Source organism: Sclerotinia sclerotiorum, genomic scaffold, assembly GCF_000146945.2.
Source record: "Sclerotinia sclerotiorum 1980 UF-70 scaffold_6 genomic scaffold, whole genome shotgun sequence".
Classification (NCBI taxonomy): Eukaryota; Fungi; Ascomycota; class Leotiomycetes; order Helotiales; family Sclerotiniaceae; genus Sclerotinia; species Sclerotinia sclerotiorum.
In genome coordinates, this window is record NW_001820830.1 from 14,460 (window position 1) to 37,393 (window position 22,934).

At 42.8% G+C, this 22,934-nt stretch overlaps 9 protein-coding genes across 9 annotated transcripts; 4 read left to right on the forward strand and 5 right to left on the reverse strand.

Annotated features, from left to right (window-relative positions):
• Positions 1-125: 125 nt before the first annotated feature.
• Positions 126-539, forward strand: SS1G_04837 (predicted protein; the record flags this gene model as incomplete). The annotated part of the gene is made up of 1 exon (XM_001593360.1): positions 126-539. The coding sequence occupies one exon, from the start codon at positions 126-128 to the stop codon at positions 537-539; it is 414 nt and encodes a 137-aa protein (XP_001593410.1).
• Positions 540-1,120: 581 nt separating this feature from the next.
• SS1G_04838 (hypothetical protein) lies at positions 1,121-2,206 on the reverse strand (the record flags this gene model as incomplete). The annotated part of the gene is made up of 2 exons (XM_001593361.1): positions 1,121-1,762; positions 1,826-2,206. 2 exons carry the CDS (start codon positions 2,204-2,206, stop codon positions 1,121-1,123), a joined length of 1,023 nt encoding a protein of 340 aa, XP_001593411.1.
• An 845-nt stretch (positions 2,207-3,051) lies between these two features.
• SS1G_04839 (hypothetical protein) lies at positions 3,052-3,444 on the forward strand (the record flags this gene model as incomplete). Its single annotated transcript, XM_001593362.1, has 1 exon — positions 3,052-3,444. One exon carries the CDS (start codon positions 3,052-3,054, stop codon positions 3,442-3,444), a length of 393 nt encoding a protein of 130 aa, XP_001593412.1.
• A 242-nt stretch (positions 3,445-3,686) lies between these two features.
• SS1G_04840 (hypothetical protein) lies at positions 3,687-4,373 on the reverse strand (the record flags this gene model as incomplete). The annotated part of the gene is made up of 2 exons (XM_001593363.1): positions 3,687-4,006; positions 4,091-4,373. 2 exons carry the CDS (start codon positions 4,371-4,373, stop codon positions 3,687-3,689), a joined length of 603 nt encoding a protein of 200 aa, XP_001593413.1.
• A 3,300-nt stretch (positions 4,374-7,673) lies between these two features.
• On the reverse strand, positions 7,674-9,554 carry SS1G_04841 (hexose transporter; the record flags this gene model as incomplete). The annotated part of the gene is made up of 3 exons (XM_001593364.1): positions 7,674-8,817; positions 8,917-9,173; positions 9,240-9,554. 3 exons carry the CDS (start codon positions 9,552-9,554, stop codon positions 7,674-7,676), a joined length of 1,716 nt encoding a protein of 571 aa, XP_001593414.1.
• Positions 9,555-10,816: 1,262 nt separating this feature from the next.
• On the forward strand, positions 10,817-11,129 carry SS1G_04842 (predicted protein; the record flags this gene model as incomplete). Its single annotated transcript, XM_001593365.1, has 2 exons — positions 10,817-10,916; positions 11,050-11,129. The coding sequence occupies 2 exons, from the start codon at positions 10,817-10,819 to the stop codon at positions 11,127-11,129; spliced, it is 180 nt and encodes a 59-aa protein (XP_001593415.1).
• A 3,506-nt stretch (positions 11,130-14,635) lies between these two features.
• Positions 14,636-16,890, forward strand: SS1G_04843 (hypothetical protein; the record flags this gene model as incomplete). The annotated part of the gene is made up of 3 exons (XM_001593366.1): positions 14,636-15,851; positions 16,185-16,624; positions 16,783-16,890. The coding sequence occupies 3 exons, from the start codon at positions 14,636-14,638 to the stop codon at positions 16,888-16,890; spliced, it is 1,764 nt and encodes a 587-aa protein (XP_001593416.1).
• Positions 16,891-17,385: 495 nt separating this feature from the next.
• Positions 17,386-17,888, reverse strand: SS1G_04844 (predicted protein; the record flags this gene model as incomplete). The annotated part of the gene is made up of 3 exons (XM_001593367.1): positions 17,386-17,483; positions 17,573-17,612; positions 17,859-17,888. 3 exons carry the CDS (start codon positions 17,886-17,888, stop codon positions 17,386-17,388), a joined length of 168 nt encoding a protein of 55 aa, XP_001593417.1.
• A 2,272-nt stretch (positions 17,889-20,160) lies between these two features.
• Positions 20,161-22,019, reverse strand: SS1G_04845 (predicted protein; the record flags this gene model as incomplete). Its single annotated transcript, XM_001593368.1, has 4 exons — positions 20,161-20,479; positions 21,147-21,287; positions 21,487-21,701; positions 22,017-22,019. The coding sequence occupies 4 exons, from the start codon at positions 22,017-22,019 to the stop codon at positions 20,161-20,163; spliced, it is 678 nt and encodes a 225-aa protein (XP_001593418.1).
• Between the last annotated feature and the right edge of the window lie 915 nt (positions 22,020-22,934).

Sequence of the window (22,934 nt, forward strand, 5' to 3'; positions counted from 1 at the left end):
TGGGCCGAAATGTTGTTTTCGAGGATTGGGGGAAATGGAGTATTCGTGATGAAAGGACCGAGGGGAAAACATGGGGGAGTTTAAAGCGTGTTCAGATTAATCCGATGAGGACTGAGGAAATGAAAATGGATGTAAAATGGATGCAACGGATTTCAGAAGCTATGCATTTGCGGTGGAAAAGTGAGGAATTACTTGCTGGTCAGAATGAAGATGCAGATAAGACATGGGGGTTGTATTCTGAATGGATGGAACTTTTCCGCAAGACAGAAACGCCGGGGAACGATGCATATTTAGGAAACGAAGTAAAGAGGGTGGTTAGTGTGAATACGGCTTGGGATGAATGGGCTTATTGGGACCAGAATGAGTGGATAAAGAAGTTAAAACATGGGGCTAATGTGAAAGCAATGGAGCAGGTAATGAAGGATTTGAATGAGACATTTGGGGGCGAATTGTGGGCAAATGGAATATTGTGCTATAAAGGGTGCAAGAGACTTAGGAAGGTTTTTGAGATGAAGCCGGTAGATCTTTTGGGGTGTTAGGTATGATCCATGGGTGCAGTGACTGTTCGGATGGAGGAACTGACAACAGCAAAACATGATTTAATCGTCGTCGCTGGACCTGTCTGGAAAGCAGATTTTATAAGGGACGGCAGGAAAAGAAATGATAGCTAGGCGTTGGCGAAAGATGCAAAACTGCGAGGACTATTTGAGGGGGCAATCTGGCTGGTGGCAGCATTTAAAGGAAAAGCTAGCTCAAAATTCTAGTCTATTAGGGTCTTCTAGACATGAGCCTAAATGGCCGGGAAAACATCTAAGGACGGAAAAGCAGGCCACGAATAAAAACGATGCCATGATGTGGTGGATATCTAGGTGAAGCACTTGGCGACAGATAAACAGGCCTCTAGAGCGCGTCACATTTCTGCAGGAGATTGGTAGTCAAGACTTCTAGCCAGTGATTAATCAACGGGAGGCTTACTATTGGATGAATTTAGCAGGTCGAGCTTCATGAATGCCATGGGGATATTGGTAAAAATTGCTTGCGAGTGCCTGGCGAGGTGACATGAAATTGCATGGAACATGGGTATCAAATATCAATTCTTTGTATATCTTTCTCTAGAAATCTACAATCCTCCAGCAGGCGGAACATATGGTGTAATAAGCATCTCACTAAATTTCTCCAATCTCTCCTTCCCTCTTACCTCCTCGACTAGCAAGGGCATCTTCACCACATTAAACTCGTCGTATAACTCCTCAATTTGTTCCAAATATTTCTTCTGCATCTTCCTTCTCGCATTACATTGATCACAATCACTTCCTTTCTTGGGGAAAAGTAATTGGTTGACCACTATACAATGAGTATCGATATGATAAGATGATAATTCTTGTATCATACGCTCTGTTTCGTAGAGAGAGAGAAATTCGGGTATGCAGACACAAACAAAGGTAGTGAGATTTTCATCTTTGAATTGACCATTTACTTCGGAAATGGTTTCACGGAGGCCTTCTAATTTCTCCATCATCTCACCGAGGTTTTGTCCATTTGGTAGAGACCCATTGGCTCCAAGTAGTCCATTCAACATAGGTCCGAATTGTGTGGATAATTGCGAGACTTTTGCGAGAGCTTTCTCGAGAACGGTAGGGAATTGAAGGAAGCGGAGGGTGTGGCCTGTAGGAGCGGTATCGAAAATGATGGTCTCGTAAGAGAGAGATTTAACTTGTTTGAGAACTTCTGCGAAGGACATGGCTTCATCGATACCAGGAATCTATCAAAGACATTAGTAAATAAGCCTTCCCAATTATATATCATAAGAGCAAGGAGGACGGACAGCAAAAGCCAAATCCTGCATCATTCCACCCATACCCGCCGCTGGTCCCTCACCCTCCTCCGCCTGTCCCATAAGTTCTTGAATACTTCCATTCGGATCGATTTCCATAGCACTCAAATTTTCAAATCCATTGATAAGCCTAGCTTCCTTGCCAAACTTTTGTGAAAAAGCATCACTCAAATTATGTGCTGGATCTGTCGAGATGAGTAGGACTGAACGACGAACTTTAGCGAGTTGAATGGCCAGGGAGCATGATGTGGTGGTTTTCCCAACTCCTCCTTTTCCACCAACAAAGATCCAGCGGAGAGATTTTTGATCGAGAATAGATTGAAGGGTAGGCTCGAGTTGATCGTCGTCTGTGTTTATTACGGCGGTGGACATCTTGATGGTAGTGGGGGGATGAGCGGGGAAAGATGTGCAGTATATGTTTGATTATGAGGCAAGAAGATTGAAATTGAAAGGCAGAATACAAAGTAAAAATGATGGAAATTGTGAATGATCAAAGTCGAGTCCGAATTACTGAGAGGTTGTTACCCTCGAGCCAGCTGCCAGCTCCTTGCTCCTTGGATTAAAGTTCTGGTAGGCTCTAGAATTTATCTAGTGGCATCTTTTGCCTTCTGACGTATTCTTTGCCGTCTTGCAAGTTGTCAAACTCACAGTGCGCTAATGATTTGATTGGCCAGCCTCGGCAAGATGTCTAGTACTACTGTTCTACCAGCCTTATCATTCATATCAATACTGCAATACATTCCTCCTCGCAAAGGAATATTGTTGCACCCAAGGTGATTGTATCTACCTGGGTAGTCTTACAATTAACCTCGAGGCTGATGGCTAGCCTCTGCCACCAGTAGAAATCACCACGTGACGGCTGGCGTATGCCCCATAGATAACCTTGTCACAAGGCTGAAGCGGCCATCTCCGATTTGCGAGCTAGTTTTGGTTACTAGGTAGGTAGCTACTCGAGTATTTCTTTTTCAACAAAACATATCAATATGAAAATCTTCTAATTGTTTTTAACTTCTTTGCATTTTCCACAGTTTATTCTCCCAAACTAGCTCAAGCTTGGTAGAAGGATAGGTCTTTCCCTCCTGCCATCCTCGCTCATCTCCCACCCTTCCAGTCGATACCCCGCAACGACCCCCACCTCTAAATATCCAGACAAACGTCTGCAAGCTATATCCTCACAAACCCCTCAGCTATCTTTCTACTTTGCACATTTACCCAACATGGCAGATAGAGATCTAATTACATGCCACGCCCTCGACACAACTACTGGTCGACCAGCTGCCGGAATCAATGTCACTTTGGTCTCCCTTTTCGAGGAATCGACCATCTTTCGAGCCATTACGAATACCGACGGTCGAATTGCTAACTGGAATAATGATGCCGGGTCTAAGAAAGTCGGCGAACTGATCGTTGAAGGAGGAAAAGCAGAATTTCAGAATCTGCCAAAGGGATCCAGCATGTGGAAGTTACGATTCGAGACTGGCGCATATTATGGTTATGAAAACACTTTCTTTCCCTGCGTTGAACTCAACTTCGTGGTCAAGGAAGGAGAACATTTCCACGTTCCTCTACTTTTGGGTCCATATAGTTATACAACTTATCGCGGAAGTTAGTTTGGGATATTCTACTTCAGTTTATTCCCATGAATGAAGTTATTTCATGGTTCTATCGAGAGAAAGCAATAATTACAAAGGGATAGTATTATCAACCTTTCGGACCTCCGAACTCCAAACCCATTGAACTCCTCGCTTGCTTGATCAAAATCCCACGCGTTTTTGTGTTGTGTCCTGTGTTCATCAAGATTGTTTCTTCCAAACTCCTAATTGCCTGTACCTTTGCTGTTCAACTTTGTCATCTAACCTCTATGTAGACTCAGCTTTTGAAGCATCCCCTTCTTTCGTTCTCCAGATCTATATCCCTGATCATCTTTGCCCTCCATTTCTGAATATTCCTCTGCTGTTTTGTCTGAATCGGTTTGTTTCGCATCCTTTTCTGTCTCATCTGTGTACTCCACCTCCTCGTGTAAGGGTATGCTCAGAAGCGACCCTTTATGTTTACTATGGAGTCTCCTAAGGGAAAGTCGCGAGTGGGAACGATGAATATCAAGTTCGGTGGATTCGAGAGTTGCGAATGGGGAAGTATCTGCTTCAGGATGTCGAAGTGTTGTATTACGTTCTATTCTGTGTCAGCTTCCCGTGAATCTCGACACCCATCTTGAGCAGTGCGCGAATGAGAAGGAAAGGGAACAACGATACGTACCATGACTTAGAGGCTCTGGGAATCCAGTATCTCTACCGGAGTAATTTCTCTCCATCCCCGTAGGTTCTTGCATATTCGCGTTCATACTCCCGTTATCGACAGAATAGTCAAAATCACCAAATAACTCTCGTCGCTTTCGGGATACTTTGTGGCTAGATTGAAGACTTAAGTTGAGACTGCTGCGTGAGGACGAATCTATGAATTCAGATGTCGTTGAGGTTGAGGAAGCTGATGATGATGGTCTTCGAAATGGTAGGACGCTGTGCCAGAATGAACCTGTCATATTTTTCCGGCTTCTTTCCCCCCTATGAGAAGAAGCAGAATGAAGATATAGTAGGATGGTGGAGTCAAAAGGGAATGGCCGAGACAGTGGAGAAGGGTAATAAATAAAACGCTTTCGTGACTCTCAACAAGTTGCTGACTCTGTGCCTTCCTGTTTGGTACAGGCTTGCAGTATGCAGACACCTAATATGCAGTGGGTCAAGTAACCTGTTTCTTCTACCCCGTACTCTGGAAACCCGGCACTGTGCTCACGGATTAGTTGTCCAATTGTTTGATTGTTCACAGAAGAATGCCAAACAGTCAACTAGAAACGGATTAATTTGTACGAATACAAATTCATTCACTTAAAATAAGGCCAGTCGGTTGTAGTGCTTGTCATAATGTGTAATTATGACAGTCTCTTGTGTGCTGTTTTTATCTTACAGTAATTCAGAAATGCAATAAAAATGATGGTGAAATAATTGACAGGGGACGGGCCTCAAAGACATTTGGATATTGAAGCTTTAAACAGGGTAAGGTTAGGGTAAGGGACTTGCTAGGTTCTCTAGGCAGCCTAAGCCCTGTTTCCTGTGAAGATTTACCAGACTTACTCGATTTTGGCAATTTTTGGCAGTTTTTGGGATTGATTGGGCTGGTAATAAGGTCCTCATGACGTAAAAGATGGGATAATTATCACAAGGGGTGTGGTGGCTAGGGATAATTGGATAGGAGTTTCCGATGGCAATATACACTTAGGGTTAGGGTGTATTTAAGTGATATCTATTGTCCTCTCCTATATCCAATCGCGTAGGGATAGCAAAAGGACATTTGAAGCTTTCAAGACGCTTTTCACGGTACAAGTATCGGTTCCTTTCCTCGATAATTTTCCATGGCAGTAATTACCGTCCTCGCTATTAGTATTAGATTAGGGTAAGTCAGTCCCTCGATAACTGAGTCCAAGAGATTTCGGTAGGTGGAATTAAATTAAACTTCATCCTCATGCTTCCACGCTTGTTCTACTCTGTAATCTATTCTAATCTAATTGTTTGTCTGTTTGCCTTTGAGCCTTCTGTCCCACATCGCTTCGGCTGGTGTGGTGTGGGGATTTCGGAAGCACGGCAAACATCCAAGAGCAAGATTGATGCCACAAGTATGCATCTATGTCTGGGTTTCGTGTGGCTAGTGACGGATCTGTTCGAGATGCGAGAATGGATTGGTGGAGTTAAAAAGCTTGAGACAAGGAATTTTGTGAAGACAAGCTCGTACTCCGTACGGAGGTACTCGTACATGCGAATGACTTCAGCTGCAAGAGAGTGGCTCGGCGATGCTTGGTCCGTTGGCTGTTACGTGTCGAATGCTATAATGCTACCATTAGAGGGGCGAATGACAAGATTTCTTACTGATTACGAGCGCATAATACGTATCCGTCGACGAAAATGTTTGATTTTGTACAGTTCCTCAAGTCCGATATGGCATGCATGTAATTTGCTAGAGGGGAGGAGAGAAGCAAAGGAATAATTAACAAATTTGTCCATCTCCGCCACGGAGCTATTCTATAAATGTGGCTATTCCTAAAAGATGGAAATAAATCTCCGAATTTGTATTTCCTCTCTCGGGCTCGAAATGCTAAGATATATTGGAGCCCGCTTCGGTGCCGGTTAGCACGTCTCGGTGCCGGTCTATAAGAGTACAGAGTATCTTGATGCTTCATTTCACCATCCTCCCTCCTTCATTTATTCATCAACAGCAATTTAAGCAATTCGAATATTTTCAAATGATTTTGACATCCAGGGTGATACCAGATCAAGAAGATGATAATTCTTAGGCTCTAATAGAAATTACGATCAACGGATAAATTCTTGGTAGTATGTAAGATCTTATCAAAGCGGGATGTTTTGGACAATTTTTCAAGGAACTCCCTTTCAAAGTAAATCTCTCAGGCAATTATTCAACTTCAACACGATCATCGTTCAAAATTCTAATGTAATGATCTTATCGTCGCGACGAAAGAAATCTAAAATTGGTATCATTTTCTCGCTTTTTTGCGAAACGTACAGAAGCGTTGTCTCATGAAGTCATGACATGTCGACATTTCTACATATGAGCAAAGTTCGGTTGCTGTTAGGAAATAGTCATTTATTCTAAAGAAATGGGTGTGAGGGTCACATAAAGAGCAATTAGAAGGTTCAAGGGAGTTTGGAAGCTTGTATTAAGCGCGTAGTCTTGGTAAACTGAACTTATTTCGCAGCGTTTTTGCGTATCCTATCTCCGGAAGTATGCTGGCGGTTGCTGAGAGCTGCCAGAAGGTTCCGCGTAGCTATACACCAGCGTATAACCACGCTTGTAAAGGGCTCTTTAGAAGCGGGCTAGGTCTCTAAAGAGAGCGACAGGGGAAAATTATGGTAGGATAGGTCTCCCAGATTTTCGCATTCACACTACTTCTTTCGTTCCAAACCACATGTAGAATACACTCACATTGTATACGTACAGGCTTCTCTCTTCCACCCTTTAAATCCAATCTTTGAGATTCTTGGTGCTTCCCATAAGTTATTAGGGAATGGTGGAACAAAGAGCAAAACTCCGTACTAATCGTCTATCCTTCCTATAATTACATACCTTGATTCTCAAAGCATAATTCTTGCTCGTTTAAATTGCTACTTCGTAGAATCCCGTAAGCTATTTTCGATGTCAGAACCAGAAAATCTGGAGCAAAAACCTGGAATGGGTGAGGATACATTTACAATTTCTCTGGTGAGATTTACCAGAGTCTATCATGATTTTTGGACAAATGGTGGGTTTTGTGTAAGAATTCTTGGGCATAAATGTTATCCAAATGTAATGACGACTTGGGCGATTGCGTATATGTCGCGATTGACCGAACGATTCGATGGAGGGGCTGTTCCGTCTGCATTGGTCCTGAGAAATAGATGCGCTTCATGAAAGAGTATTAAGCTCCTCAAATAACTTATTATACGACCAGCTTCTTTTTCTCTTCAATTCAAGTCTACGAAATCATGGAAACAAGGATTTGACATATTAAATAGATGTTGAAACATTCAATACTTTATTCATCAATCAATTAAATAGATATTCGTAGTATACATATATACATTGCAAAAGCATTCCAACCCAGCCCACGCTATGCATTGCAAAACAAGACAATCATTAGACATCAACATAATAGACAAAACGAAAATGTCATCTCATCTGGGCCCTGCTGCGCAGTGACCCGCCGGCTTTTTCCAGGCGTCTCAACCGAACTTAGCCCCTGTAAGCCATTGACAGGCTAATTTCCTCGAAATCTCACATCCAGATATCAACCCTACTCCTTCACGTTTCCGCCCTCATCGTGGAAAACACCACCCTGGCCGGCTTCATTAACTTTCTGGACTCTACCATTTCTGGTCTCCAAATTCATGGCATCGGTATTGATGTCAGTACCCAAAGACTCCCTCAGCTCGCTATCAAATTGGAAGGCGTGACTTCCAATAGGCTTGACACCCATCAGGTACATAGCATCCACTTCCTCCAAAGTCTTTCCGCTCGATTCAACAAGGAAAAAGAAGACGACGAAGAAAGCCGCGAGGTTGCAACCTGCAAAGACATATCCATATGCGTAATTGATATCTTGCGTGATGAAGGGGGTGAAAAATGCAAGCATGAAATTCCAGAACCAATTAGCCGATGTAGCAAAAGCCATCGCGACGGCTCGGTATCTGTATGGGAACATCTCTCCAATGCATGCCCAGACAAGGGGTCCCCATGTGCTGGCAAAACCGACGATGAAAAGACAAGCAAAGACAATCATAACGGTTCCAGAAGTTTTAGCAGTGTGACTTCCCTCTGCGGCATCCTTAAAAATGAATTGTCCGACAGATGCAAAAATGAGGAAACACATGGTTTGCCACAAAGCAGCGATGTACAAGCATTCGCGACGACGGAAGTGACGGGCCATGTAAACACCAAAGAAAGTGGCTCCAACGTTTACACCACCAAGAATCATAGCAGTGACATAGGAGTTTTTGATACCGACGCCAGCGAATATGGTTGTACCGTAGTAGAAGAAGTAATTGGCACCAGTAAGTTGTTGTAACATTTGCAATGCCATTGCGAGAGAAACTCTGTAGAGCATTCTTGGGCCGGTAACGGCTTCGTACCATGGATGGTCACCAACAGTTGCTGCACGAACTTTCTCAATTTCAGCGACCTCGGTTCGGATCATTGGATGGGATTCTTCGACACCGTAGAAAGCGGCCATGGTTTCTTGAGCTTTTTCGGGCTTTCCATGGTTCCAATTGTATCGAGGAGTTTCTGGAAGGAAGAGGATACCGCCACCAAGGATAATTGCCCAGATGAAGCCAACGCCCATAGGAATTCGGTAGGAAGCTGTACTTTTGAAGGATTCGGTTCCGTAGTTGATGCAGTCGGCGGTGAAGATACCGATCGTGATGAAGAGTTGGTAACATCTGTGATGCAGTGGGTTAGCTGGGGCATCCCTAATGATCGACCTCGTTTGCAACGATGCTGATTTTGAAATGTGAATGATAATGGAGAAGGATACTCACGAAATAACAGCTCCTCTCACTGGAACAGGAGAGGTTTCAGCCATGTACATTGGTACAAGGACAGACAGTCCACCAACTCCCAAACCAGCAACCCATCTTCCCATGACAATTCCCACCCACTCACCTTTGCCAACAGCCATTTGTATAACAACACCAATACAAAAGATTATACAGAAAGGTGGAATGCATGTTCTGCGTCCGAATCTATTGGCAAGAGGTCCAGCAACCAAACATCCTATCAATGTACCGATCGATAACTGTAGAATTAGTTAGTAAATGAATTTTTGTATGACCTCGAATTTGAGGATGAAGAAAGAACATACCAAGCCGACAATCAACCCAGACCGCACATTCGTGAAATAATACCCAGCAGGATGTGCCACTAGATTACTACTTCTTTCACCAAATCTCTGCAGGAAGACATGCATTTCCAAAAATCCAGAAATTTGTCCAGTGTCATAACCAAAGATGAAGCCACCCATGGCAACCAATATGGTCATGAAGATGGTACGTAGTGTGATGGAAGGAACATTGAGATTCCCGTTTACTCGAGTATTCTTTTCCGGGTTGGAGTAGAAGGCATTCTGCCCTTGTGCAGCACCACCTGTAGCTTCCATCGAGCTATTTGAGGAAACCATGATGATAGATGGTAGACGATGAGGGATGCGGTCAACTTTGCTAGAGTGTATGGTTCTCAAGCAAAGGATGTAAAGAAAAGAGGACAAGAAAAATAGATGGGATGAAAATGGAAATGGAAATGGAAATGGAATTGAACGAGGAGGCGAAGAATGAATTATATATTTTGATGTGACGTCTGCCCTGACTAGAAGGCTAGATCTGAAGGGGTACCAGCTCGCTGCTTGGCCTCGTTAGATCGTGTCAAGTGATGAAAATGACTAGGTAGATGTGAAAAGAAAGATCTGACCCTGACCCGATTAAGACAATTTGATGGATGATGATTCGCTGAATCTTCATGAACCTTCGATAGGGAGAGAGATTTTTCAATGATTTTTCACTTTTCTCCTTACAGTCTATGCCCTTATGGTCGTCTATGATAGATAGCCCGAGGTCTAACGGGTTTCAACTTTCAAGGAATTCCACGGCCAAGGATAGAGCAGCGTGGGCAAGGATTCTGAAGAGATGAAAAACACATCAAAGTTGGAGAGCCCAAATGAATTTAGGATTAGACAAGACTCCATGTGGAGTTTCTGGAGTCCCCAAAGATCCATAGAATGCTGAGGGAGATCCACCAGTGAGTAGTTAGTTGTTCAAGGTTGATGATATGGATAATGGAATTCCCAGCCAATTCTCCAGGTTGTATGGTATCCATAGTAGAGTTCCCAGCCAGTTCTCCAAATAATAATAAGAACGACGATAATAAAACCTGAAAACCTGTGTTGGCACTGTTGGGAAATGGGCATTGGCCATGTCAATGCTATGATATGGGTATGACGTTGGTCATTTCCTAAGCCTATTTCTTTTTTTTTTTCCTTCTTCACTAACCTTACTACGGCCCGGACATCTTCCATCAAGGTGGGTCCCTCGCGGACATGGGAAAGACCCTGAAAGACCCACATAATTCAGGGGAACGGCCAATCATCAGTCATGAAGGTGAAAGCTCCAACCAAAACCGACATCCACTGCACCCGAGTATACAGTGTCGATTGTGAGTTTACACGATATGGAGATCTAAACGGTCCTACTCTCGGTGGCTTCGGTGATATTACTTTAATTTCTGGGGACTCGACGACCTGATGAGTGAAAAGTTTCTGTCGACGTGTCCATGTCGAGTAATTAGCATGGCCGTCTGACCCATTCCAGAGCGATTAATGCAAATAGTTTCATTTCGCGATACGGGGCATCGGGGACTCCATGGCTGGAGAAATTGGAGTGCAGAAACATGTGTGGTGGTTGGGGGACTTGGGGGACTTGGGGCATTTGGGGAGGTGCGGGAGGTGGTGGGAAGTGGTGGGAAGTTAGAAGTGAGAAGTTAGAAGTTAGTGGGTACCCACGAATTTCTGGGAGGCGTTTCTGCATTGCGGGTGTGGCGTTTGAGTTTGGATGGGTACGTACCGGTAATACGGAGTGCCGCCTTGAAAAAAATCATCATGCTGATTGATGTACAATTGCAAGGCGTGAGACGAACATTGGAAATCCTCGGTTTCTTCGGAATTCACTTGAATGAAGGGGATGAAGGACAATACGATGATTAAAATCTTATCAACATCAGCATCAGCATCAGCATCAACAATCATTTGTATTACAACTGAGAATGTGACCTGAATATCGTACGAATCAAGTACTAGCCCCGAAGGCGAAGCAGGCACTTACAAAGTTACAATACACAATCCTTATTAGGACCTTCGGACTTACAACCAAAGAAAACCTTCGAGTGGAAATCAGAATGGGATACGGAGCGGCCGGGTCGGCTATACACGAATCATCCCGACTTCAATTCTAGCTTCCGCAGTACAGAAAACAAAATGAAAACGACATGTTTTCATGACCCATTGCATTGTACGGTGATAAAGGTAATGAGTGATAGGCGGTAAGATCTAGCAGTAGGTCAAGTAGTAGGTTACTCCGTGTCCGTATATCGTGGGGGTTTTTTGATTAAGGTGGGGGATGGTGTGTGATGTCACGTGTCTTCGGATTGTGGAGGAGCGACCGAGGAAACTTTTCATCTAGGAACAGACAGACACATACACACGAACATATATGTGTGTATATATACGGGGTATACGGAGTAATACATGTATATATACCGCTACCCCTTACCGGCATTGAAGATTGAGTGATTTACTTTTAGATAAGCCAAGGTACATACCATCGACAATTTCATTTCGAATCATCGATCACCGATTACCGATCTCCATTCAATCTTCAATCTTCAGTCTCCAATCTTCCATCTTCCATCTTTTATCTACAATCATCGATTCTACCTCCCAAACTTTGTTATACTTTGGAACACCATATATATCTAGGAGGAAAGAGGGTCAAAAAGTTGTGAATTTGGGGATGTCTATCTGGGATTGACTAGAATCCCACATCTGTGATGCGAGAGCGCTCTTGGACAATGTCGCAATATGAACAATAACAAAATTTGGCAGGAATTCTAATCTTTATCGATACTTAATGGAGTCACTCACACTTGTGAGATGTTAGCTTTTACTCACTCGCCAGTTCTTCTCATCATGATTATTTTCGGCGCCCCGGAATACCATAACATACTTTACCATACCACACCATACATGCGGCATACCTCTCACACAATCTAAAGAGCACACGACTTTCCTTCACAGCTCCCCCATGCACTTTCATCCAGATGAGGAAGCTCTTAGGAGAAACTTTTCATCCCCATGCTTTTCGGTACTACAAAACAGTATAAAGTGTGAATCAAAGAAGGGAGTACTGTACGAAGGCAGCAAATGGTGTTTCCACTGTTCAAGTAGCATAATCTCGCGATTGAAAGAAGGATTGAAAAGAGAGTGAAAGATGTGAGATATAAAGTCCGCGCCAAAAGGATAAGGATAAGTACCTAGCCCTCGCCCGCAGGGTACCTAAGGAGAAGTACCTAGCCCTTGATGCTTGGATTGATGAAAAGCCGAAGAGACCAAAATTCGAAATGTATTTCTCCGTTTCATTGGCTACACCGCTGATGGTGAGTTGAATAAAGTCGACTGACTTGCTTCCTTCCATCCTTGCTTCCATCCAAACTTCCAAAACTTCATGTCATCGATCGGAAAGGCCGTTCAGGGTGCACCAACCACCTAAATTTATCACCGACAGCACGCATTCCATTATTTGAGACTTCGGGACCAATATCCACCAAACAAATTGATTCATTATGAGGAATTTGTTATGATTCCAGGGAATCATGAAGAAACTAATTTGATACTTGTATGAAAATTTACTAGCTACGTATTCAGGCAGAATGATATGGATAAATCCTCCGTTCACAGCAAGTTCAAATTAACATAGGGTAGGTGTAACGTACCACCGAAACGTGGGACGTGGAACGTGGAATCCAATAAATTCCAACTATTCCAGTGTCTGCATGTTCAAAATTCATTCTAGAGCCATAGAAGCCAGTCCAACGGTTTCTCTTTTTGTTTTCCTTCCCTCCAAGGACCGACGGGACTGGGTGAAGTGCTGAGTGCTGAGTTGAGATGTGTTCCTAGATCTTTACCTGCTACCTACCCACCTACCTACCTATCTAGATAAGATGAAGAAGTAGAAGCACCAGCCCAACAAACAGAACATGAGACGATGGATATACTCCGTATACTCCGTACACTCTGTACATAGCATCGTATTACTCTATACCTGTACAAACTTGGAAGGTACATATCTAATACATACCTAACAGGTGGTCCAACCAATGCACCCCCCCAAAAATGATACCTTTGATCAATGTATCCTTATGAGAACAATATACAGTAGATTGGAGAATAATCGGGGAATAATGTCTTGAATCTTGTCATACTATAAATATAAACCTTGATATCCATCTATTTCTCTTTTCTCTCGATTATCATTGGCGGAAGATTATGACCCCCTGATTACCGACCATTCTCACCTCCACTTCTCCAAATTCCCCATCTTTTCGCAATCCCCTAAGGACTTCCCCCCAGTTCAACATCACATCTAAACATATCGCCTCCAAACTTATATGCAGAGGCGCAAGGGTTTTTGCAAACAGAGCTGCTTCGTCGATGGAACAATCTTCACCGAGAGCACATTTCTTATCTTTCCTATTTTTCCATAATAGTTGCTATTCGATCCAACGCAAACCCCTTTTCCACATTGACCTAGGTTGTGGCATTGGGATTGGTCTGCTCGAGTGTTAAGTCGCTGGGCTAAGAAAAAAACAAATACAACAAACATAAGGGGGGAAGACCGGCCCAAAGTTAAACAGATGGCTAGAGAAGGTTGCTAACATCACAGCAAACAAACAAAAACACCCGCCTCCCAAATCCTATCCCACCAAAGTTATAAGTCCTCCCGCCATTCTGCGTTGTGTGTATGAACATCTCTCAATGGTCCACCACTTCACTCAGCCCTCTTTCTAACCCCTCCAAACTTTAATCGAAATTCTTTGGCGAAATCTCGACTCTCCCGCCGTCGACACTACAAAAGATCACTCGCAATCATATCACCTTTTCCATTATCATATTACGAATCAGTGCAGTGCATAGAGGTTTCGACAAAAAATTTTACCTGCAGCATTACAATCTCGTCTCAAAAGTGCCATAGAGTTTTAATCTTCTCTCTCCACCGCTGATGTCGATCATTATCTCTATCACTCTCGCACCATTATTTAAAGATCACGAGCTGCCATGTAGTATAGAGAAATTGAGCGTAAGATCAATTTTATACTGACCTTGAGACAACTGGACTCTACATATCTACCTGACAAGGTACACATTAATATCACAAGCAAGATATTTATCACACTTTCAACTTTTACCTGTCGATCCCAAACTTAGTATTCGAAACTAGCTACCATTCGCGTTGCCCATCGATAGTACATCATAATTAGTATCGTACGGATAAAATCACTTTCTTTGAGTCTGTACATCTAGGTACAATCTCATCGCCCATAACTTTAACATCCGGTAAAATTATTGGAAAAACAAAGCTCTGGTCCGAGATTCTCCCCAAGGACATCAAGAACTTTCTAAATATTTCTCCATCTATCACGAATACCGGCGAACCTATGGCAACCAAACAACAACAATCAGCTCCGACGCCTACACGGCCGAGGAGCACAAATGGAGTCATCAAAGGAACGAAAGCCGGTACGGGGGATGAGAGGATAGTTGTCATTGTTTTTGGCCAAGGTCAAGATAAAATCGTTCCTGTTTTCGCAGATGTACTTGGAAAACCATATCGAATGGCCACCAACTTTTCGTCGGTTAGAAATGAGGATCATGGAACTGTTATAGGAATAGCTGCAGGGGATGCAAAGGTTGATATTGATTCCCGGAATCGCTCGTTGATTGTCGCTATTAATGCGCATTGTGTGGCTTTGGGGATGCCACCTGATCTGAATTTATCGGCTTCAACAGATTATGAATTTCTTTACACTGAGACACCATTTTTTCGAAGAGATCTTTCACGATTTATCTCATTCATTTTGGGTCAAATAAGTCATCACGAAGCACTCATTACGAAGCCAAGGACTTATTTCATATCGACCACATTTCCAGATGTTCGGACGGCATTGTCTAATTTGGATATTCTTTCTGTTGGATCGGATGCAGTAGAAATTCGTGTTGATTTACTAAAGGAAGGTTTAACTGACGGAACTTTCAATTCTGTGCCAAGTTTGAGTTATGTTGGTGAGCAAGTTATGCTGTTGAGACAGCGTACAGAATTACCGATAATCTTCACGACAAGATGTACAAAAGAGAATGGTCGATTTCCCATGGACAATCCAGAACTTTATTACGAGTACCTTTACCGAGCTATACAGTGGGGATGCGAATATGTCGATGTCGAGGTTTGGTTACCAGAGGATATTAGAAGAAGATTGTTTGAGCAAAGAGGAAACAGTAAGATCATTTCAGCATTCCATGATTTCTCCGGAACATTCAAGTGGCCATCAATCCAGGCTCAAAACATCTTTCAAGAGAGCCGAAAGTATGGAGATATAGTCAAGATGATTACGATTATCAATACAATGTCGGAGAATTACGAACTGGAATACTTTCGTTCACAGATAAAGGCCAATAACCCCGATGGTCCTCCGTTATCTGCTGTCAACATGGGACAACTCGGACAATTATCTCGAGCTCTCAATACCGTCTTCTCGCCCATCACACATCCTCTTCTGCCTATCGTCGCTGCACCTGGTCAATTGAGTGCCGCGGAAATCAATGGCGCTCTAGCAACCATGGGTCAACTCCCAAAGAAGAACATCTACGCTATCGGTACCTTTCGCTCCATTCCGCAAGCAACCTTTTTCGAAAAGTGTTTCAACGAGCTAGGTTTACCACACAATTTCGCAACTGTGGACCGAGGTATCAAAGGTTCCGTCGAAGCTTTTTGCTTACAACCTAACTTCGGTGGTGCATACATCAATCCACCTCTTTCATCTTCGCAGCCATACATACCTATGCTATCGGATGCAGCACGTACTATTGGCGCTGTCGATACTATTGTCGTCCGAGGCGAAGGGACCATCCTCAACTCTTATCGGGGATAATGCAACGTGGAAAGGGAATCCCGTGCAACGCTTTACACGGGGATTTTGCCCCCTTCAGCATACAAAGATCGAGCTGCTATTATCTTGTCGAGTAACGGAGAAGATGCCGCGTCGGTTATATTTGCACTGAGGAGTCTTAATATTGGAAAGATCTATACGGTTGGATTCAAGGCACATGGACCATTGGCGACTGGTGTCGAACCCTTCACTTCTGTGGAGAGTGTTACCAAATCCGACACTCCATTTGTGATAATCTCAGCATTACCACCGGAGAAGACTCATTTAGTACAACCTCTTCTAAGATATTTCAGTAATGGAAGAGACTCTCGAGGGCAAGGAAAGGTCTTTGTTGACCTTGCCAATGGACCAAGAAAAGGAGATCCAATAGGTGTTGCCGAAGGATGTGGATGGACGGCTTATGGCGTTGCTGATACGACTGCCTTCACAACGGTGGAGACTTTGAGATTATTGGTGGGACAGAACGTTCCATATAGTTTTGTGAGGCTGGCGAGTGGGAGAGGATTATATTGATTTCTCCACGGACAGTGGAAATGGCTGACTATTTTGGGCTGGTTAATGCGCTCGTGGTGATGTTAGTGCATGATGTGGTGTTCTCTCTATTTTTGACAAGGCAGGCGTTAATGGACGGTATACAGCGTGCCCGTACTTCAAAGAATGAACAGGACGTTGTAGATGAGACTGGAATGAGAATGGTTCAATTGGTTAGGCCATGGCTTTTTGCCTTTCAAGGTGTAAAGAGTTAGGATCATGTTTAGACGGCGGATTGAGGTTCGCATTGTCTTTTGTTTTTTTATCGAATTGCCAAATTTAATGAATGCATGGAAGTTGAAATTTTATTATACATACTTGGATGACTTATATGTTGCTCGTTTCTCTCGCTGTGCTTTGTGATTACTGAAGTCTTTTTGGACAATGTTCGGATGTGCTTAATCATTATTGTACTCGAGAAAGTTTCCTTGAATCTCCAGTATCATTCTGATTACACAACAGCAACGTCGCTCTCTCACCTTTATATCACCGAAACATGCATTTATTATATTCGAGTTCCGGTGTAGAAATAAATTTTTACCGTTTTATTTTCCACCGAAAGAGAAAAGTTAGATTCTGAATGGTTCGAGAATCGCCAAAATGAAGTTCTCATGAGATTTTGTGATATCTCTGATTATTGAATATTCTGTCGACTAATCCATCCCTCCTCAATGTCATATAGTGAGGATATAAGCCTTTGTTCTAATACTTCATTCATCAAATGCCTCCATTTCTTCATGATTAGTGTGCCGGAGTGAACATGAAATGCTCTGCAGGTTCCCTAGAACTTGTGACTTCTCATCAGCATCTAGTGAAAACGGTAATAGATCTGTAGTCCTCCCAAGTTTTCGGAATCGATGAGATTTTCATTAATGACCGAACATTTTGTACACATACGTCTGGTGTTGTTTTTACTTGCGGCGTTAATTTGCGGTATCTTGGTTATTCATATAGTCTTACTTCAAAACGTATGTTTCGTTCTTTGGCACATTCTGTGAAAAGTATGTTTAATTCTTTTTTTCCGACTCGCTGACTATTTTGGAAATCCGTATTAATTTCCTACGGATGGTATGAGGTTTGAACTCACTCCCCTACCAGATCAATCTCTACACCCGCCCTCTTACTGAAATTTAGCCATTATAAACTGATGAACTAAAGGATATTCATGTGAAGCACCACATACTGATTCTTGATACGCTCTTCCATCACTCATATTCATTCATTATTGACTGAGTTTACGGCGAAGTCTGTAGTAATTATTCAGGAGGAGTTTGAAGGGCAGTGGTTAGCTATAGGTAGGGGTGTTTTCTAGCTTCTTTTACACTGAAATTAAACAAGTCCGGATATCTCTGGTGTCTAATGGATAATGACCTTGTGGGAAAAGGAGAAAGGAATCTGTTCGAGGCAATTGACGAAATCATCAAGTATATACAAGATCAAAATATTGTGTCATTCGAGGTGAAATATGGTATCAAAAACATTGATGACAAGAAGAGGAGAGATTAGAGCGAATATACAGTTTCCCTTTGATATAATTTGGGTGTTTGATGCATCAGGACGGCTAAAAGGTTAGGCCAGGTTGAAGACAAGATCATTTCCTTTCGCCAGGTACATTGAGAGCTCTTTGCTGTCGTTCTGTCTCCGTTCATTTCATAATTTTTTTGATATTTCGCAATGCTCAGGAAACTATTGGATAAACCTAGGGTATCATAGCTTGCCCAAGATATTGTAGCCAAATTTATGCACCCAGTTATATTTGAATTGAAAAAGCACCAGTCTTGGAAAGAGGCATGACTCTGCGAGGAGCAAGAGTGGCAAAGAGATTTTACTCGAGTAGAGGCAACGAAGATGTATTCAATCCCTATAGTAACCAAGGAAGAACCAAGGAGTACTTCAGAGCTTGGAGAAATGCGGGGATAATCTTCAACCTGCTTGTCCTCATTTCCAGTTTTTGCCACCCCCGCAGCTGTCCCCCTTGGTCCGAGACTGTTCATCTATCTACGTCAAGAGAATGCGCATATGTATGTTCATAAATTTGCTTCTGTAGATCTTTGAGGGTCGTATCCAATCGAGGAAGTATCTTAAAGATAAGAACACTAAAACCCATACTGTGATCAGGTAGTTCCCTGGCAAACCAATACGATTCAAGGTTATTGCAGGTAAAAGTTCGGATCTCATCTTATGGATGAAGATGTACGGGAAGGTGACGTATGCTGAAATCCGAAGCGTTCCGGATCTCTACATGACGAAGTAATCTTGACATGGTCAAGAAATGCCAGTCTTGGTCTCATGCTTTGCTTTCGCAACTGTCAGCCAGATGTAGACCTGTGTCTATCAAGAAACAACTGCATTCTTGAGACGTGGTTGATAATGACTATGGTACGATTTTGGAGCCACACGAGGTGCATGAATCCGGGGTAATATGGGGTATTATCCAAAGTAGTATGTGTATGCAAATATGAATGTACAAATATGGAAAATCTGTTGGCTTCTAGCTAAAGCTTGAAAGAAAAGAGAATCGTCCAAGACCATTAATTGAACAAATGAATAACCTTACTCCCAACTGATGAATTATTGACAAACGCTAAGATAAGTATCGGTACCCAAGAACCCCACGTAAATTCTTATCTCGCTCTTTTCATAGAAACCTCAAGGAGGGGTAAAGTACTTGTGATATATTAATTCTCCCATCGGGCTTGGTGGACTGACTGCAAATCCAAAGCGGAGGGTGACGGACCGAACCGACCGTGGCATGGTCTGATTTTATACCAAGCAATTGTATGAGTATGAGTCCGCATCATTCATACAAGACGCCGAATTTATACCATATGTATGGCGTCTTCATGTTAAACTAAACAGAAGGATTTAGTTCTCTATTGTGCTCATGCGTAAGGTGCGAGAGAGGTTCTTGGACTTGCTTTTCCTTACGTTGGTGTGGAGTTGAAAGTCTTAGGTGTGTGACTCGGCATTAGCATTATTGTATTTGGCGCGTCCTCTTTTTTTCTGCTATTATGTGTGCGTGTCTCTGGTGAATGAGCCATCGCAAAAGTTGTGAGACTAGGAGATAGCCTTCATTCCGATTCTGCCTGATCTGGATATTCTAATAGTGCGCGAATTTGATGTCGATGGTGATAATACAAGGAGATATGTTAGCCGATTGTGGCTATGCTGCCGACCTCTGCGTACTGAACATACTTCTACCGATAGCTTCAGAATGTGGTCGCCTACCCCTTGTCTCAATACGAGTACGAGATAAACGATATGAGAAAGATAGGTACGGCAGTCGATGAATGATTGAGTAGTACAAAGTAGAATTGAGTTTCTCTGGCCGGTCAAGGACAGTAAGTACAGGAGAGGTGTCATTTGCAGAAAGATATATTGTACCGATTCATATCCAGTCTACTCCCTCCAGATGATAGACCCTAGAAATTGCCAATGTGAGGTTATTCGATGCACGTTATCCGGAAGTTCGATGGATGGTAAAATTAAAAGTTTGACAACAACGCTATATCCGTGCCGGTGTACAAATGCAGGTTCTTCGTCTCAGCTCTCAATCGACAAGCCAAAGTACTTAATGGATATCCGCTGCATGGCGGAGATGCTACTACTTCAAGCGTCGTGTGTACCGGGATGACATTGGTAGATACTTTCCCATACCATGTGAGATCTTCGGAAGTGACTCGGAAGTGATGAGTTGGAAGCGGACACTTGAGCATCCTCCTAAACTCCTGTGCGTGCGAGGGCTGGGTCGAGGGAATCGAGACATAAATCGCGGCAGTTAACTTCGTACCTGTGCTACTCAACCTTGACTCAATTCAAGTGTGTCCCGGAGGGTATTATTTATTATAGAATCACAGACCATTATGAGAAGTAACACAATGTTTAGAAAAACGTGTTTATGGTGTGCCCGAAGCCTGTGATGCTGGTAGAAGTGGAGTGGTATTTTCCGTTTTGCGGGGAAGCTGTTTAACCTTTTAGACTGTCGAGGATATTTTTAATTTCAATTTATGGTGTCATGTCATGTATCTATAATCTATACACTCTGTATATAGTATATATCCTTCCGTCCCAACTAAAATATCAACACTTTGAAATGATTGGGTGTCAAGTAACATTTCACCGAAGCAAAGGGTCTTTATTTATTATTCAAAAGCATAAATCCAATATTAAAATCGATGCCCGAGCTAGCTTCCCGCGGTTGGTTACGCAATCATTGATAGTAAGTTACTTAAGTCTTAGGTGCATCGCTATCTGTACATTTCAATGATAATGTAGTCAGGGAATAACTCTATTGCAACATCACCGTCTACAATGTTCCAAACATCATTTTGAAATGAAAATTTGTATTATTCAGAATCTCAAACAGTCAAGATTTTGGACCGAAGATTTTCGAGTTGAAGTCTTGACGATTCGGTTTCTAGAAAGCATGGATATTGATTTGGATGAGTCGTCGGCAATTTGAAAAAGTTACTCGGAAGCATCGACGGTTTGAGATCGCAGCTTCAAAATTAATATCATAGATCTTTCCGAGTTTTCGTCAGCATCATGGCTGGCATTGGCGCATTGGAATGATAATCTAAGATGTTTCGGAAGGGAGCCGTTGAAGATATGACTAGGGGCAGTATAAAGGCTTTCAGATTTCTACTTGAAAGCCGCTTTCCGCTTGCACAGTCTCAGAATCTTACCATCCCGCAATCTAAAACCCAGGCGCTCCAATCATTCATTCATATCATTGGTGAGCATCACGAAGGTTTATATGTAGCTTAACTTTAGACATGCTTGGCAAGACTGCGAAGCTCGCGAGGATTAACCTTCGTACTTGTAAGCATCGAGCATCGTGAATCGTGAATCGTGATGCATCGAAGTTAACTTTTATTTCAAGGGACTCGGGTCTAGGGTCCAGAAATAACCCCAGGAAAGAAGAAAAAGCCAAAGTTATGGGCTCGAAGGGCTCACCGTGGGTGATGAAAAATAGCCCCGGGGCTTCACAGGATTTGGACAAGTCATTCAACAAAGCGTCTAGCATCTATTAGAACGTAAATTTTCAAGCTAAATGGGTCTCAATTGTGGGGTTTGATACGTGATGAAGGGGGAAACTGAGACTAGTAACATTACAGTGTAATGCAAAGATGCAAAGACGCAACGAGGTATCGATTAGTTATCAGGGACAATCCAAATTATACTCTTTAATCTTGTTCATGGAAAAGACTTACGGTCCCTACAAATGATGCGGGAAAGCATTGTACATATCCTTGAAACTTGTATACTACCTTTAATCTTGGTTTCCCATTCACCCCCCTTTGCATCGGCTGGCTCACTTCTGCTATGATTGGTAACATACCATTTTGACAGCAGATCACAGTGTCCACAGTCTAATCCAATTTATTGCACAAGAAACAAGGAGACGGGAAGAAGTGGAGCAGAAGCTCAGTGCCTTGAATTTTGTCACGATATATTTACTGCAAGATCTTTCTAGGGTTCCTGGTGTTTAATAAGTAGGTAGGTACAGCGCAATGAGCGCTTGCGGACAACATCTTTTAACGAGGAGGTTGATCCAGTTGTTGTTTTTTTCCCTTTTCCTTTTCCTTTTTCTTTTCTCTCCACCCCAGTATTTCAATTGATAGCTCGGAGCCACGATCTCGAATATGGAAAATGGGTCCGTGAGATACTGCATTTCACGCATCTTCACAAAGTTTCGACAGGCTCATGATCATCTTGTTTTCTAAGCTTTTAAGTGCCTGGCCATTTCCATCTTATCTCCTATTTCTCCTTTTCTGATATTTTGCGTTCATCAGAGTTGAGTCAAGCAACGAACGCATCAAGGGAATTGCATTCTTGATATTTCCCTATTTGATGAACATGTATCTGTACGGGTTTATGATATACACGAAGCATAACAAATGAATGAATGAACTGGCACATAATTATGACCACTAGCCTACTAGCCTGCTAGGTACCTATGTACTACCTCTTCTAGCAATATTTGACAAGACCATTTGCACCCAGTCTCCCAGAGTCTTATTAGTACTAGGGAGATAGTGCACCAGTGCGCCGACAAACCTTGGCGCGACCTAGTAACAGCTTTTTAGCTTCAACCCTCCCCGCAATCTTCCTAGCAAAGTACCCAGTACATCAGGCCCCTGTCTTTTCTACCTGTCGTACCTCGCTTTTCCTTCGAGAATCTTTAACCTTTTGGCCAGGGACGATGCTTCACTTCACTTCTCTTAGGTTGCAGCTTCGATAGTAACTTAATGACTTA